The 14,673-nt window shown below is 40.9% G+C and overlaps 1 protein-coding gene across 1 annotated transcript in view; it reads left to right on the top strand.

Moving 5' to 3' along the window:
* Nucleotides 1–13,023, top strand: part of LOC133204657 (uncharacterized) — a 34,161-nt gene extending 21,138 nt beyond the window's left edge. The window contains exons 74-117 of the mRNA XM_061340404.1: nt 132–161; nt 297–316; nt 627–717; nt 895–924; nt 1,060–1,079; nt 1,388–1,478; nt 1,656–1,685; nt 1,821–1,840; nt 2,149–2,239; nt 2,417–2,446; nt 2,582–2,601; nt 2,912–3,002; nt 3,180–3,209; nt 3,345–3,364; nt 3,674–3,764; nt 3,942–3,971; nt 4,107–4,126; nt 4,437–4,527; nt 4,705–4,734; nt 4,870–4,889; nt 5,200–5,290; nt 5,468–5,497; nt 5,633–5,652; nt 5,963–6,053; nt 6,231–6,260; nt 6,396–6,415; nt 6,726–6,816; nt 6,994–7,023; nt 7,159–7,178; nt 7,489–7,579; nt 7,757–7,786; nt 7,922–7,941; nt 8,252–8,342; nt 8,520–8,549; nt 8,685–8,704; nt 9,015–9,105; nt 9,283–9,312; nt 9,448–9,467; nt 9,778–9,868; nt 10,046–10,075; nt 12,202–12,305; nt 12,616–12,692; nt 12,807–12,898; nt 13,012–13,023. Coding sequence (XP_061196388.1) covers nt 132–161; nt 297–316; nt 627–717; nt 895–924; nt 1,060–1,079; nt 1,388–1,478; nt 1,656–1,685; nt 1,821–1,840; nt 2,149–2,239; nt 2,417–2,446; nt 2,582–2,601; nt 2,912–3,002; nt 3,180–3,209; nt 3,345–3,364; nt 3,674–3,764; nt 3,942–3,971; nt 4,107–4,126; nt 4,437–4,527; nt 4,705–4,734; nt 4,870–4,889; nt 5,200–5,290; nt 5,468–5,497; nt 5,633–5,652; nt 5,963–6,053; nt 6,231–6,260; nt 6,396–6,415; nt 6,726–6,816; nt 6,994–7,023; nt 7,159–7,178; nt 7,489–7,579; nt 7,757–7,786; nt 7,922–7,941; nt 8,252–8,342; nt 8,520–8,549; nt 8,685–8,704; nt 9,015–9,105; nt 9,283–9,312; nt 9,448–9,467; nt 9,778–9,868; nt 10,046–10,075; nt 12,202–12,305; nt 12,616–12,692; nt 12,807–12,898; nt 13,012–13,023 — 2,148 coding nt within the window. The remainder of the gene's footprint in view (nt 1–131; nt 162–296; nt 317–626; nt 718–894; nt 925–1,059; nt 1,080–1,387; nt 1,479–1,655; nt 1,686–1,820; nt 1,841–2,148; nt 2,240–2,416; nt 2,447–2,581; nt 2,602–2,911; nt 3,003–3,179; nt 3,210–3,344; nt 3,365–3,673; nt 3,765–3,941; nt 3,972–4,106; nt 4,127–4,436; nt 4,528–4,704; nt 4,735–4,869; nt 4,890–5,199; nt 5,291–5,467; nt 5,498–5,632; nt 5,653–5,962; nt 6,054–6,230; nt 6,261–6,395; nt 6,416–6,725; nt 6,817–6,993; nt 7,024–7,158; nt 7,179–7,488; nt 7,580–7,756; nt 7,787–7,921; nt 7,942–8,251; nt 8,343–8,519; nt 8,550–8,684; nt 8,705–9,014; nt 9,106–9,282; nt 9,313–9,447; nt 9,468–9,777; nt 9,869–10,045; nt 10,076–12,201; nt 12,306–12,615; nt 12,693–12,806; nt 12,899–13,011) is intronic.
* Nucleotides 13,024–14,673: the final 1,650 nt, after the last annotated feature.

Here is a 14,673-nt window from a genome sequence, read left to right as displayed (position 1 = left end):
ATTATAACCGCAAGTGAGGGTAAGATTAGAAGTGGACTTGCTCTTTGCAGTCTGTGAATTTTTATGACTTTCTGACATGATATAAAGTGTCTTTGTGTATCTTTGATGTCTTTCTTTTGCATTGTTTGCAGACGGGAGTAGAAGCTGACCAAGATCCTGTAGTGAGGGGATCCCATTCAACTGCAGCAAACACTGGAAGATGCGGTAAGATTCAGACTACTTCTTGCACCCTTTCATGAGCCTGCCAATTGCTATTAACCTTATCAGACCTTGATCTATTGATTTGCAATTGACAGGATGCGGACCGACAGGGCCCGTCAGAAGAGCAGCGTCAGGAACCAATTCCGCAACCAGGAAGCCTAATAGAGAAGCTTTTTTTTTTCATTTATTCCTTTCTATCTCTTCTTCTGTCTCATTGCCCTCCCTAATCTAACATAACTAACCATCCTCCTGTCCACCTCTCCCTTCCCTTCCCCCTTTTGACCCTTTCCTGAATTAACTGTCTTCATTATCTAACTTATTTTTTTCATCTAATTTTCATGTGATGATTACGTGTATTCGAATTTCTGTCATTTGTGTCATTGTTTTGATTTTTTACTAACCTTCTATCAGTTGTATATTTTCAGGGCAACTGACGATGGACGACGACGGACGACGACGGCCGGCCAACAGAAGAGAAGTCCATTGCCCGTCCAGCAGCCAACATTGGTGAAAGCGGTGAGTAAGAAGCTGCTTTGGTTGCACTTTTGAATTCCTGATTTGCATTATAACCGCAAGTGAGGGTAAGATTAGAAGTGGACTTGCTCTTTGCAGTCTGTGAATTTTTATGACTTTCTGACATGATATAAAGTGTCTTTGTGTATCTTTGATGTCTTTCTTTTGCATTGTTTGCAGACGGGAGTAGAAGCTGACCAAGATCCTGTAGTGAGGGGATCCCATTCAACTGCAGCAAACACTGGAAGATGCGGTAAGATTCAGACTACTTCTTGCACCCTTTCATGAGCCTGCCAATTGCTATTAACCTTATCAGACCTTGATCTATTGATTTGCAATTGACAGGATGCGGACCGACAGGGCCCGTCAGAAGAGCAGCGCCAGGAACCAATTCCGCAACCAGGAAGCCTAATAGAGAAGCTTTTTTTTAATTTATTCCTTTCTATCTCTTCTTCTGTCTCATTGCCCTCCCTAATCTAACATAACTAACCATCCTCCTGCCCACCTCTCCCTTCCCTTCCCCCTTTTGACCCTTTCCTGAATTAACTGTCTTCATTATCTAACTTATTTTTTTCATCTAATTTTCATGTGATGATTACGTGTATTCGAATTTCTGTCATTTGTGTCATTGTTTTGATTTTTTACTAACCTTCTATCAGTTGTATATTTTCAGGGCAACTGACGATGGACGACGACGGACGACGACGGCCGGCCAACAGAAGAGAAGTCCATTGCCCGTCCAGCAGCCAACATTGGTGAAAGCGGTGAGTAAGAAGCTGCTTTGGTTGCACTTTTGAATTCCTGATTTGCATTATAACCGCAAGTGAGGGTAAGATTAGAAGTGGACTTGCTCTTTGCAGTCTGTGAATTTTTATGACTTTCTGACATGATATAAAGTGTCTTTGTGTATCTTTGATGTCTTTCTTTTGCATTGTTTGCAGACGGGAGTAGAAGCTGACCAAGATCCTGTAGTGAGGGGATCCCATTCAACTGCAGCAAACACTGGAAGATGCGGTAAGATTCAGACTACTTCTTGCACCCTTTCATGAGCCTGCCAATTGCTATTAACCTTATCAGACCTTGATCTATTGATTTGCAATTGACAGGATGCGGACCGACAGGGCCCGTCAGAAGAGCAGCGCCAGGAACCAATTCCGCAACCAGGAAGCCTAATAGAGAAGCTTTTTTTTTATTTATTCCTTTCTATCTCTTCTTCTGTCTCATTGCCCTCCCTAATCTAACATAACTAACCATCCTCCTGCCCACCTCTCCCTTCCCTTCCCCCTTTTGACCCTTTCCTGAATTAACTGTCTTCATTATCTAACTTATTTTTTTCATCTAATTTTCATGTGATGATTACGTGTATTCGAATTTCTGTCATTTGTGTCATTGTTTTGATTTTTTACTAACCTTCTATCAGTTGTATATTTTCAGGGCAACTGACGATGGACGACGACGGACGACGACGGCCGGCCAACAGAAGAGAAGTCCATTGCCCGTCCAGCAGCCAACATTGGTGAAAGCGGTGAGTAAGAAGCTGCTTTGGTTGCACTTTTGAATTCCTGATTTGCATTATAACCGCAAGTGAGGGTAAGATTAGAAGTGGACTTGCTCTTTGCAGTCTGTGAATTTTTATGACTTTCTGACATGATATAAAGTGTCTTTGTGTATCTTTGATGTCTTTCTTTTGCATTGTTTGCAGACGGGAGTAGAAGCTGACCAAGATCCTGTAGTGAGGGGATCCCATTCAACTGCAGCAAACACTGGAAGATGCGGTAAGATTCAGACTACTTCTTGCACCCTTTCATGAGCCTGCCAATTGCTATTAACCTTATCAGACCTTGATCTATTGATTTGCAATTGACAGGATGCGGACCGACAGGGCCCGTCAGAAGAGCAGCGCCAGGAACCAATTCCGCAACCAGGAAGCCTAATAGAGAAGCTTTTTTTTTTCATTTATTCCTTTCTATCTCTTCTTCTGTCTCATTGCCCTCCCTAATCTAACATAACTAACCATCCTCCTGTCCACCTCTCCCTTCCCTTCCCCCTTTTGACCCTTTCCTGAATTAACTGTCTTCATTATCTAACTTATTTTTTTCATCTAATTTTCATGTGATGATTACGTGTATTCGAATTTCTGTCATTTGTGTCATTGTTTTGATTTTTTACTAACCTTCTATCAGTTGTATATTTTCAGGGCAACTGACGATGGACGACGACGGACGACGACGGCCGGCCAACAGAAGAGGAGTCCATTGCCCGTCCAGCAGCCAACATTGGTGAAAGCGGTGAGTAAGAAGCTGCTTTGGTTGCACTTTTGAATTCCTGATTTGCATTATAACCGCAAGTGAGGGTAAGATTAGAAGTGGACTTGCTCTTTGCAGTCTGTGAATTTTTATGACTTTCTGACATGATATAAAGTGTCTTTGTGTATCTTTGATGTCTTTCTTTTGCATTGTTTGCAGACGGGAGTAGAAGCTGACCAAGATCCTGTAGTGAGGGGATCCCATTCAACTGCAGCAAACACTGGAAGATGCGGTAAGATTCAGACTACTTCTTGCACCCTTTCATGAGCCTGCCAATTGCTATTAACCTTATCAGACCTTGATCTATTGATTTGCAATTGACAGGATGCGGACCGACAGGGCCCGTCAGAAGAGCAGCGCCAGGAACCAATTCCGCAACCAGGAAGCCTAATAGAGAAGCTTTTTTTTTTATTTATTCCTTTCTATCTCTTCTTCTGTCTCATTGCCCTCCCTAATCTAACATAACTAACCATCCTCCTGCCCACCTCTCCCTTCCCTTCCCCCTTTTGACCCTTTCCTGAATTAACTGTCTTCATTATCTAACTTATTTTTTTCATCTAATTTTCATGTGATGATTACGTGTATTCGAATTTCTGTCATTTGTGTCATTGTTTTGATTTTTTACTAACCTTCTATCAGTTGTATATTTTCAGGGCAACTGACGATGGACGACGACGGACGACGACGGCCGGCCAACAGAAGAGAAGTCCATTGCCCGTCCAGCAGCCAACATTGGTGAAAGCGGTGAGTAAGAAGCTGCTTTGGTTGCACTTTTGAATTCCTGATTTGCATTATAACCGCAAGTGAGGGTAAGATTAGAAGTGGACTTGCTCTTTGCAGTCTGTGAATTTTTATGACTTTCTGACATGATATAAAGTGTCTTTGTGTATCTTTGATGTCTTTCTTTTGCATTGTTTGCAGACGGGAGTAGAAGCTGACCAAGATCCTGTAGTGAGGGGATCCCATTCAACTGCAGCAAACACTGGAAGATGCGGTAAGATTCAGACTACTTCTTGCACCCTTTCATGAGCCTGCCAATTGCTATTAACCTTATCAGACCTTGATCTATTGATTTGCAATTGACAGGATGCGGACCGACAGGGCCCGTCAGAAGAGCAGCGCCAGGAACCAATTCCGCAACCAGGAAGCCTAATAGAGAAGCTTTTTTTTTTCATTTATTCCTTTCTATCTCTTCTTCTGTCTCATTGCCCTCCCTAATCTAACATAACTAACCATCCTCCTGTCCACCTCTCCCTTCCCTTCCCCCTTTTGACCCTTTCCTGAATTAACTGTCTTCATTATCTAACTTATTTTTTTCATCTAATTTTCATGTGATGATTACGTGTATTCGAATTTCTGTCATTTGTGTCATTGTTTTGATTTTTTACTAACCTTCTATCAGTTGTATATTTTCAGGGCAACTGACGATGGACGACGACGGACGACGACGGCCGGCCAACAGAAGAGGAGTCCATTGCCCGTCCAGCAGCCAACATTGGTGAAAGCGGTGAGTAAGAAGCTGCTTTGGTTGCACTTTTGAATTCCTGATTTGCATTATAACCGCAAGTGAGGGTAAGATTAGAAGTGGACTTGCTCTTTGCAGTCTGTGAATTTTTATGACTTTCTGACATGATATAAAGTGTCTTTGTGTATCTTTGATGTCTTTCTTTTGCATTGTTTGCAGACGGGAGTAGAAGCTGACCAAGATCCTGTAGTGAGGGGATCCCATTCAACTGCAGCAAACACTGGAAGATGCGGTAAGATTCAGACTACTTCTTGCACCCTTTCATGAGCCTGCCAATTGCTATTAACCTTATCAGACCTTGATCTATTGATTTGCAATTGACAGGATGCGGACCGACAGGGCCCGTCAGAAGAGCAGCGCCAGGAACCAATTCCGCAACCAGGAAGCCTAATAGAGAAGCTTTTTTTTTTCATTTATTCCTTTCTATCTCTTCTTCTGTCTCATTGCCCTCCCTAATCTAACATAACTAACCATCCTCCTGTCCACCTCTCCCTTCCCTTCCCCCTTTTGACCCTTTCCTGAATTAACTGTCTTCATTATCTAACTTATTTTTTTCATCTAATTTTCATGTGATGATTACGTGTATTCGAATTTCTGTCATTTGTGTCATTGTTTTGATTTTTTACTAACCTTCTATCAGTTGTATATTTTCAGGGCAACTGACGATGGACGACGACGGACGACGACGGCCGGCCAACAGAAGAGGAGTCCATTGCCCGTCCAGCAGCCAACATTGGTGAAAGCGGTGAGTAAGAAGCTGCTTTGGTTGCACTTTTGAATTCCTGATTTGCATTATAACCGCAAGTGAGGGTAAGATTAGAAGTGGACTTGCTCTTTGCAGTCTGTGAATTTTTATGACTTTCTGACATGATATAAAGTGTCTTTGTGTATCTTTGATGTCTTTCTTTTGCATTGTTTGCAGACGGGAGTAGAAGCTGACCAAGATCCTGTAGTGAGGGGATCCCATTCAACTGCAGCAAACACTGGAAGATGCGGTAAGATTCAGACTACTTCTTGCACCCTTTCATGAGCCTGCCAATTGCTATTAACCTTATCAGACCTTGATCTATTGATTTGCAATTGACAGGATGCGGACCGACAGGGCCCGTCAGAAGAGCAGCGTCAGGAACCAATTCCGCAACCAGGAAGCCTAATAGAGAAGCTTTTTTATTTTATTTATTCCTTTCTATCTCTTCTTCTGTCTCATTGCCCTCCCTAATCTAACATAACTAACCATCCTCCTGTCCACCTCTCCCTTCCCTTCCCCCTTTTGACCCTTTCCTGAATTAACTGTCTTCATTATCTAACTTATTTTTTTCATCTAATTTTCATGTGATGATTACGTGTATTCGAATTTCTGTCATTTGTGTCATTGTTTTGATTTTTTACTAACCTTCTATCAGTTGTATATTTTCAGGGCAACTGACGATGGACGACGACGGACGACGACGGCCGGCCAACAGAAGAGAAGTCCATTGCCCGTCCAGCAGCCAACATTGGTGAAAGCGGTGAGTAAGAAGCTGCTTTGGTTGCACTTTTGAATTCCTGATTTGCATTATAACCGCAAGTGAGGGTAAGATTAGAAGTGGACTTGCTCTTTGCAGTCTGTGAATTTTTATGACTTTCTGACATGATATAAAGTGTCTTTGTGTATCTTTGATGTCTTTCTTTTGCATTGTTTGCAGACGGGAGTAGAAGCTGACCAAGATCCTGTAGTGAGGGGATCCCATTCAACTGCAGCAAACACTGGAAGATGCGGTAAGATTCAGACTACTTCTTGCACCCTTTCATGAGCCTGCCAATTGCTATTAACCTTATCAGACCTTGATCTATTGATTTGCAATTGACAGGATGCGGACCGACAGGGCCCGTCAGAAGAGCAGCGCCAGGAACCAATTCCGCAACCAGGAAGCCTAATAGAGAAGCTTTTTTTTTTCATTTATTCCTTTCTATCTCTTCTTCTGTCTCATTGCCCTCCCTAATCTAACATAACTAACCATCCTCCTGTCCACCTCTCCCTTCCCTTCCCCCTTTTGACCCTTTCCTGAATTAACTGTCTTCATTATCTAACTTATTTTTTTCATCTAATTTTCATGTGATGATTACGTGTATTCGAATTTCTGTCATTTGTGTCATTGTTTTGATTTTTTACTAACCTTCTATCAGTTGTATATTTTCAGGGCAACTGACGATGGACGACGACGGACGACGACGGCCGGCCAACAGAAGAGAAGTCCATTGCCCGTCCAGCAGCCAACATTGGTGAAAGCGGTGAGTAAGAAGCTGCTTTGGTTGCACTTTTGAATTCCTGATTTGCATTATAACCGCAAGTGAGGGTAAGATTAGAAGTGGACTTGCTCTTTGCAGTCTGTGAATTTTTATGACTTTCTGACATGATATAAAGTGTCTTTGTGTATCTTTGATGTCTTTCTTTTGCATTGTTTGCAGACGGGAGTAGAAGCTGACCAAGATCCTGTAGTGAGGGGATCCCATTCAACTGCAGCAAACACTGGAAGATGCGGTAAGATTCAGACTACTTCTTGCACCCTTTCATGAGCCTGCCAATTGCTATTAACCTTATCAGACCTTGATCTATTGATTTGCAATTGACAGGATGCGGACCGACAGGGCCCGTCAGAAGAGCAGCGCCAGGAACCAATTCCGCAACCAGGAAGCCTAATAGAGAAGCTTTTTTTTTTCATTTATTCCTTTCTATCTCTTCTTCTGTCTCATTGCCCTCCCTAATCTAACATAACTAACCATCCTCCTGTCCACCTCTCCCTTCCCTTCCCCCTTTTGACCCTTTCCTGAATTAACTGTCTTCATTATCTAGCTTATTTTTTTCATCTAATTTTCATGTGATGATTACGTGTATTCGAATTTCTGTCATTTGTGTCATTGTTTTGATTTTTTACTAACCTTCTATCAGTTGTATATTTTCAGGGCAACTGACGATGGACGACGACGGACGACGACGGCCGGCCAACAGAAGAGGAGTCCATTGCCCGTCCAGCAGCCAACATTGGTGAAAGCGGTGAGTAAGAAGCTGCTTTGGTTGCACTTTTGAATTCCTGATTTGCATTATAACCGCAAGTGAGGGTAAGATTAGAAGTGGACTTGCTCTTTGCAGTCTGTGAATTTTTATGACTTTCTGACATGATATAAAGTGTCTTTGTGTATCTTTGATGTCTTTCTTTTGCATTGTTTGCAGACGGGAGTAGAAGCTGACCAAGATCCTGTAGTGAGGGGATCCCATTCAACTGCAGCAAACACTGGAAGATGCGGTAAGATTCAGACTACTTCTTGCACCCTTTCATGAGCCTGCCAATTGCTATTAACCTTATCAGACCTTGATCTATTGATTTGCAATTGACAGGATGCGGACCGACAGGGCCCGTCAGAAGAGCAGCGCCAGGAACCAATTCCGCAACCAGGAAGCCTAATAGAGAAGCTTTTTTTTTTCATTTATTCCTTTCTATCTCTTCTTCTGTCTCATTGCCCTCCCTAATCTAACATAACTAACCATCCTCCTGTCCACCTCTCCCTTCCCTTCCCCCTTTTGACCCTTTCCTGAATTAACTGTCTTCATTATCTAACTTATTTTTTTCATCTAATTTTCATGTGATGATTACGTGTATTCGAATTTCTGTCATTTGTGTCATTGTTTTGATTTTTTACTAACCTTCTATCAGTTGTATATTTTCAGGGCAACTGACGATGGACGACGACGGACGACGACGGCCGGCCAACAGAAGAGGAGTCCATTGCCCGTCCAGCAGCCAACATTGGTGAAAGCGGTGAGTAAGAAGCTGCTTTGGTTGCACTTTTGAATTCCTGATTTGCATTATAACCGCAAGTGAGGGTAAGATTAGAAGTGGACTTGCTCTTTGCAGTCTGTGAATTTTTATGACTTTCTGACATGATATAAAGTGTCTTTGTGTATCTTTGATGTCTTTCTTTTGCATTGTTTGCAGACGGGAGTAGAAGCTGACCAAGATCCTGTAGTGAGGGGATCCCATTCAACTGCAGCAAACACTGGAAGATGCGGTAAGATTCAGACTACTTCTTGCACCCTTTCATGAGCCTGCCAATTGCTATTAACCTTATCAGACCTTGATCTATTGATTTGCAATTGACAGGATGCGGACCGACAGGGCCCGTCAGAAGAGCAGCGCCAGGAACCAATTCCGCAACCAGGAAGCCTAATAGAGAAGCTTTTTTTTTTCATTTATTCCTTTCTATCTCTTCTTCTGTCTCATTGCCCTCCCTAATCTAACATAACTAACCATCCTCCTGTCCACCTCTCCCTTCCCTTCCCCCTTTTGACCCTTTCCTGAATTAACTGTCTTCATTATCTAACTTATTTTTTTCATCTAATTTTCATGTGATGATTACGTGTATTCGAATTTCTGTCATTTGTGTCATTGTTTTGATTTTTTACTAACCTTCTATCAGTTGTATATTTTCAGGGCAACTGACGATGGACGACGACGGACGACGACGGCCGGCCAACAGAAGAGGAGTCCATTGCCCGTCCAGCAGCCAACATTGGTGAAAGCGGTGAGTAAGAAGCTGCTTTGGTTGCACTTTTGAATTCCTGATTTGCATTATAACCGCAAGTGAGGGTAAGATTAGAAGTGGACTTGCTCTTTGCAGTCTGTGAATTTTTATGACTTTCTGACATGATATAAAGTGTCTTTGTGTATCTTTGATGTCTTTCTTTTGCATTGTTTGCAGACGGGAGTAGAAGCTGACCAAGATCCTGTAGTGAGGGGATCCCATTCAACTGCAGCAAACACTGGAAGATGCGGTAAGATTCAGACTACTTCTTGCACCCTTTCATGAGCCTGCCAATTGCTATTAACCTTATCAGACCTTGATCTATTGATTTGCAATTGACAGGATGCGGACCGACAGGGCCCGTCAGAAGAGCAGCGCCAGGAACCAATTCCGCAACCAGGAAGCCTAATAGAGAAGCTTTTTTTTTTCATTTATTCCTTTCTATCTCTTCTTCTGTCTCATTGCCCTCCCTAATCTAACATAACTAACCATCCTCCTGTCCACCTCTCCCTTCCCTTCCCCCTTTTGACCCTTTCCTGAATTAACTGTCTTCATTATCTAACTTATTTTTTTCATCTAATTTTCATGTGATGATTACGTGTATTCGAATTTCTGTCATTTGTGTCATTGTTTTGATTTTTTACTAACCTTCTATCAGTTGTATATTTTCAGGGCAACTGACGATGGACGACGACGGACGACGACGGCCGGCCAACAGAAGAGGAGTCCATTGCCCGTCCAGCAGCCAACATTGGTGAAAGCGGTGAGTAAGAAGCTGCTTTGGTTGCACTTTTGAATTCCTGATTTGCATTATAACCGCAAGTGAGGGTAAGATTAGAAGTGGACTTGCTCTTTGCAGTCTGTGAATTTTTATGACTTTCTGACATGATATAAAGTGTCTTTGTGTATCTTTGATGTCTTTCTTTTGCATTGTTTGCAGACGGGAGTAGAAGCTGACCAAGATCCTGTAGTGAGGGGATCCCATTCAACTGCAGCAAACACTGGAAGATGCGGTAAGATTCAGACTACTTCTTGCACCCTTTCATGAGCCTGCCAATTGCTATTAACCTTATCAGACCTTGATCTATTGATTTGCAATTGACAGGATGCGGACCGACAGGGCCCGTCAGAAGAGCAGCGCCAGGAACCAATTCCGCAACCAGGAAGCCTAATAGAGAAGCTTTTTTTTTTCATTTATTCCTTTCTATCTCTTCTTCTGTCTCATTGCCCTCCCTAATCTAACATAACTAACCATCCTCCTGTCCACCTCTCCCTTCCCTTCCCCCTTTTGACCCTTTCCTGAATTAACTGTCTTCATTATCTAACTTATTTTTTTCATCTAATTTTCATGTGATGATTACGTGTATTCGAATTTCTGTCATTTGTGTCATTGTTTTGATTTTTTACTAAACTTGTATCAGTTTTTAAGGGCACGGACGATGGACTACGTAGGAGGACCTCAGCCGACCTATAGAAGAGGAGTCCATTGCCTAAATCTGTCGTGCAGCCAGCATGTGCGAGAGCGGTAAGTAAGAAGCTGCTTTTGTTGCACTTTTGAATTCCTGATTTGAGTGATTTCCATTAAAACTTGATTAGAGGAACTAGAGTACTCTTTACTTCATGATATTTGTGTTATTGAAAGAATTGTTAGGCTATATCTTTTACCACTGTAAGTTGCTACTCCACATTTTTTTCAAAAGGGGTCTTGTGATCAGAGAAACACTGCAACATGTCATTGAAGAAAGGGTAAAGGATGATGTGACAAAACTGCTATCTGGGGACCCTTTTTCTACGACGAATTATATTTCATCTACAACGATTTTGATAGTTTTCAAACATGAGTGAATGAATACGACACCTTTTGAATAGTTTCAATAGTTCCAACACATTTTAATTATAAGGATTACTGCATTATCTATGATATTTTAGACCCTATGACAGCAACATTCGGCCAGGTTTGTGACAATATCTTCTTTTCTGAAAAGAGAATAGGCGGGTCTTAGTACAATAGAGGGATATGCATGTCCGAGAAATTTACCTTATATGGCTATTGTTATTATTTCGCACATAGTCGCTTACCGAGAACAATTGTCCAATCCGATGACAGAACGACAAAACATGCTGTCGTTTACTACATGTTTACATTTTATCACAGACACCTGGTTTAGGTCAATTTACACATTATCTCTACAATATTTCAAACTTTTAATGGTCAGCCAAGGCTGTTTATACATAATAATACGCATTGAACCTCGGCGTTTACCGTTCTGGGTCAAGAAATGCACATGAAACTTGTATTCACTGATACTTGGGAATACGTGTAGACCTAGCGAATTGCCCACCAAACGCTTTACAAAACTTTAAATTATGTATATTTATAAATCAATTGTTTGAAAAGCTGGGAAATTGTAGATCCGTGCCCAATCTTTGACTCAAATGCATAAAAAATTGTTTATCGAAAAGAGGGTAAAAAAGCCTTTTTTCCAAGCATAAAATTTCCTTAGTATTTTTGTGGTACTCACTCGTAATGCATCTCATTTAGCTGATTGGTCACTTAGAAAGTATGGCCAGTGCCTCGATTAGCATATGAATTTATTCTTACATCAGAAAAAATAGTTTCGTCGATCTGTCATAATAGGAAAGGTCAGCTAGATTTTACCATTTTTTAAAAATCAACATGTGATCTCAGTTAGGTACATTTTTCTCCTTTCACATATAGGTAGATTTCAATAAAATACAGTGACCAGCCAAAGGAGAGAAATGTACCTACTTGCGCTCGTATATTTTAAGGGCTTCAAAGAGTGGGGCGGGGCCAAAATTCAATGGGTGTCGGATGTAAACATGATACCCTTACCCAAATGAAAGATCTATATCTTCCAAATTACGCTTCTATTTTTGTTAGAAGTAGTTTTCCATAAGGGTAAAAATATCAGTGATTAGTTGCATGCAAAAATTAGAGTAAAATTTGGACACTTGATCTTTCGTCAATTTACCGGGGGCCGTATGTCACATCATCCTTTCATGTTTTAACACCTGTGCTTGATTTATTTCATTCTCATTTGATAAAGATTGTGAACTCTTGTCTTCCTGTTTTAGAGATGCAGTGTAACATCTTTTTTGCCAGCTCTGAACAGGAGACTGTCATCTGAAAGACACGAGTACCTAGTGTTCAGGGGGTCAACTGCAACCAACCCAGGACGGTAAGATACATTGTGCACGTATCACACTCTGTGGACTTTCTTTATATTTACTTCACAAGTTTTTGCTCATTTTATGACTTCTCAACAGACTATTTTAAAAGGTCTGGGTTAGACTGGTATTAATCCCGAGATAACGAGCGGACTCTGGCCTGCCAGAAGAAGTGCAAAGAATTGTGGATGGACTGCAGCCAATCAAATCAATGACGGTTATCTCTGTAATCTACATTTTGTACTCTGTTGACTTCCATTATGCTCTTTTGGTTTAGGCAATGTTATTTTTGATTTGACCTGTAGGCATTTTTGTTTGCAGTACAGGGTTAGACTGGTTTGGAGGATACCATCACCTGCCAGCAGGAGTTCAATGGTGGACTGTGGCCAATCCAAGATGTGAGGTTAAGATGCAATGCACGCAGCTTGCACTCAATAAACTATCGATATGCTGTGTCTGTGGAAATTTGCAATTTATTGACATTTGACTGTTTTTGTCAACATGAATGTTAGACTACCATGGATTAAGATGTAAGGAAGAAACTCTTATGCAGAAGAAGAATCCACAAGGGAAGGATCGACTGAAGCCAATTCCTCAAGTGAAGGTAAGACTGGAACTCTACTTGCTCTTTGTACCCTATGAATTTTTACTGACTCTTTCTCACTTGATATGAAGTCTTCATATTTCTTTGATGTCATGGTTTTGCTTTGTTAGCAGAAAGAGGTTTAATCTTACTGGATCCTATAGGAAGGAGGAGTTTGTCTCCCATTTATCTGCAGCCATCACCCAAAGATGTAACATTTAGGCCCTTCTTTCTGCACACCTAAGCTGGTTTTCAATTAAATTTATCCGGATCAGGACTCCTTGAAAAGATGCTAAACAGCAGGACCCACGAAGAAGAGGAGTAAGGCAAGCTAACAGAAGAAGAGGAGGAAGAGGAGCAGCAGGACCCATGAATAGGAGGAAGACCAGGGTCATCCAACAGAAGAAGAGGAGGAGCAACAGGACCCATGAAGAGGAGGATTAAGGCTGACCAACAGAAGAAGAGGAGCAGCAGGACCTATGAAGAGGAGGATTAAGGCTAACCAACAGAAGAAGAGGAGAAGCAGGGCCCATGAACAGGAGGATAAAGGCTGTTTGACAGAAGAGGAGGAGTTCATTGCCCAGTTATGATAAGGGGCCAACATTGGCAAAAGTGGTAAGAAAAAATCTGCATTGTTGCTTTTTGGATCCTTTATTTTTATTAGCAGCTAGCTGTACCTCTATAATATCCTTACTTTCTATGTTAATAGGACAATGGTTAGGCAAGCCTCAAACCCACTGTGACTGTGAGGTTTAAGTCCATTGTTGACAGGATTGCTGAGAGCAAGGATCGATTGCAGCCAACCATGGGAAAATGGTATGTTTGAAGGGCAAACAATTAAAAAGGAAAAGGTTTTCTTTTTAGGAAACTTCAGGGTAAAGTTTTTCGAAATATTTCAAAGTCTTGCATTGGCATAACATTGAAGGGAAGAAAAAATTAAAGCGTATGCCTCTGCCTTGTAGGATGCTCTCAACCACAAATCTGTGTTATGATGAGACCAGAGAGGGGCTCCAGAGTTTTACATAGAAATGTAAGAGAAAAGTCTATAGATAAAAATTCTTCTCAAGAGAGAGAGAGAGAGAGAGAAATGAAGAACATTTCTTTAAATCTCTTCCTTTAAAGTACTTCAATGCCACGAATTGTCAATTTATTTGTTGTTTATTCGTGTGGTTAAGAATTATATTTATTCGAACTGTGACTACCAAGGCAGGAATAGAAACCATTATTTTCCTGAACATGACATAAAAAAGACTTTTTAAAAAAAATTTGACAAGAAATTATGAAATTCATATGCAGTTAGTACATGTACCATGTATTTCATAATCAAATCGGGGAGAGGAATGGAGGGAATATATAGGGGGTGTATATTGTTTCATAAAGTTATTTTATTAAAATCTTCTGTAAAAATAAACAACTTCAAATTGTCAAATAATTTCAAAAATCCCAAAATGTAGCATGAATTCAAAGTCTTAATCATTGCCCTTTGGAGACAAGAGAGATTGTTATTTGAGCTCTTCAGATTTGTAAAAAGAAAAACACGTATTTTGGCTTAGATACTCTGGTGACTGTAAAGCTCTATGGGCCTTTTGTTTCAGTATTAAAAAGTAAATGTTGGTTGTTTTTATATTATTTAAACTCAGTATAGCTTGTTTTTTTTAAAATAGAAGTTAAAATGTATTTCAGATCTTATTTTACAGTAAAATTTCTTCTTTTCTTGATAGAACACATCAAAATAAACCATCTTAGCTGTCTTGATGTGTTTGGAACAAAGAAGGCTGTGCTACACATCAGAATAA

This window comes from Saccostrea echinata, unplaced genomic scaffold (genome assembly GCF_033153115.1).
Source record: "Saccostrea echinata isolate AGI-Se365-2 ecotype Australia unplaced genomic scaffold, CSIRO_AGI_Sech_v1 ptg000054l, whole genome shotgun sequence".
In the NCBI taxonomy this organism is placed as follows: Eukaryota; Metazoa; Mollusca; class Bivalvia; order Ostreida; family Ostreidae; genus Saccostrea; species Saccostrea echinata.
The sequence above is the reverse complement of the archived record's forward strand: the minus strand, read 5'-3'. Positions and strand labels throughout refer to the sequence as shown.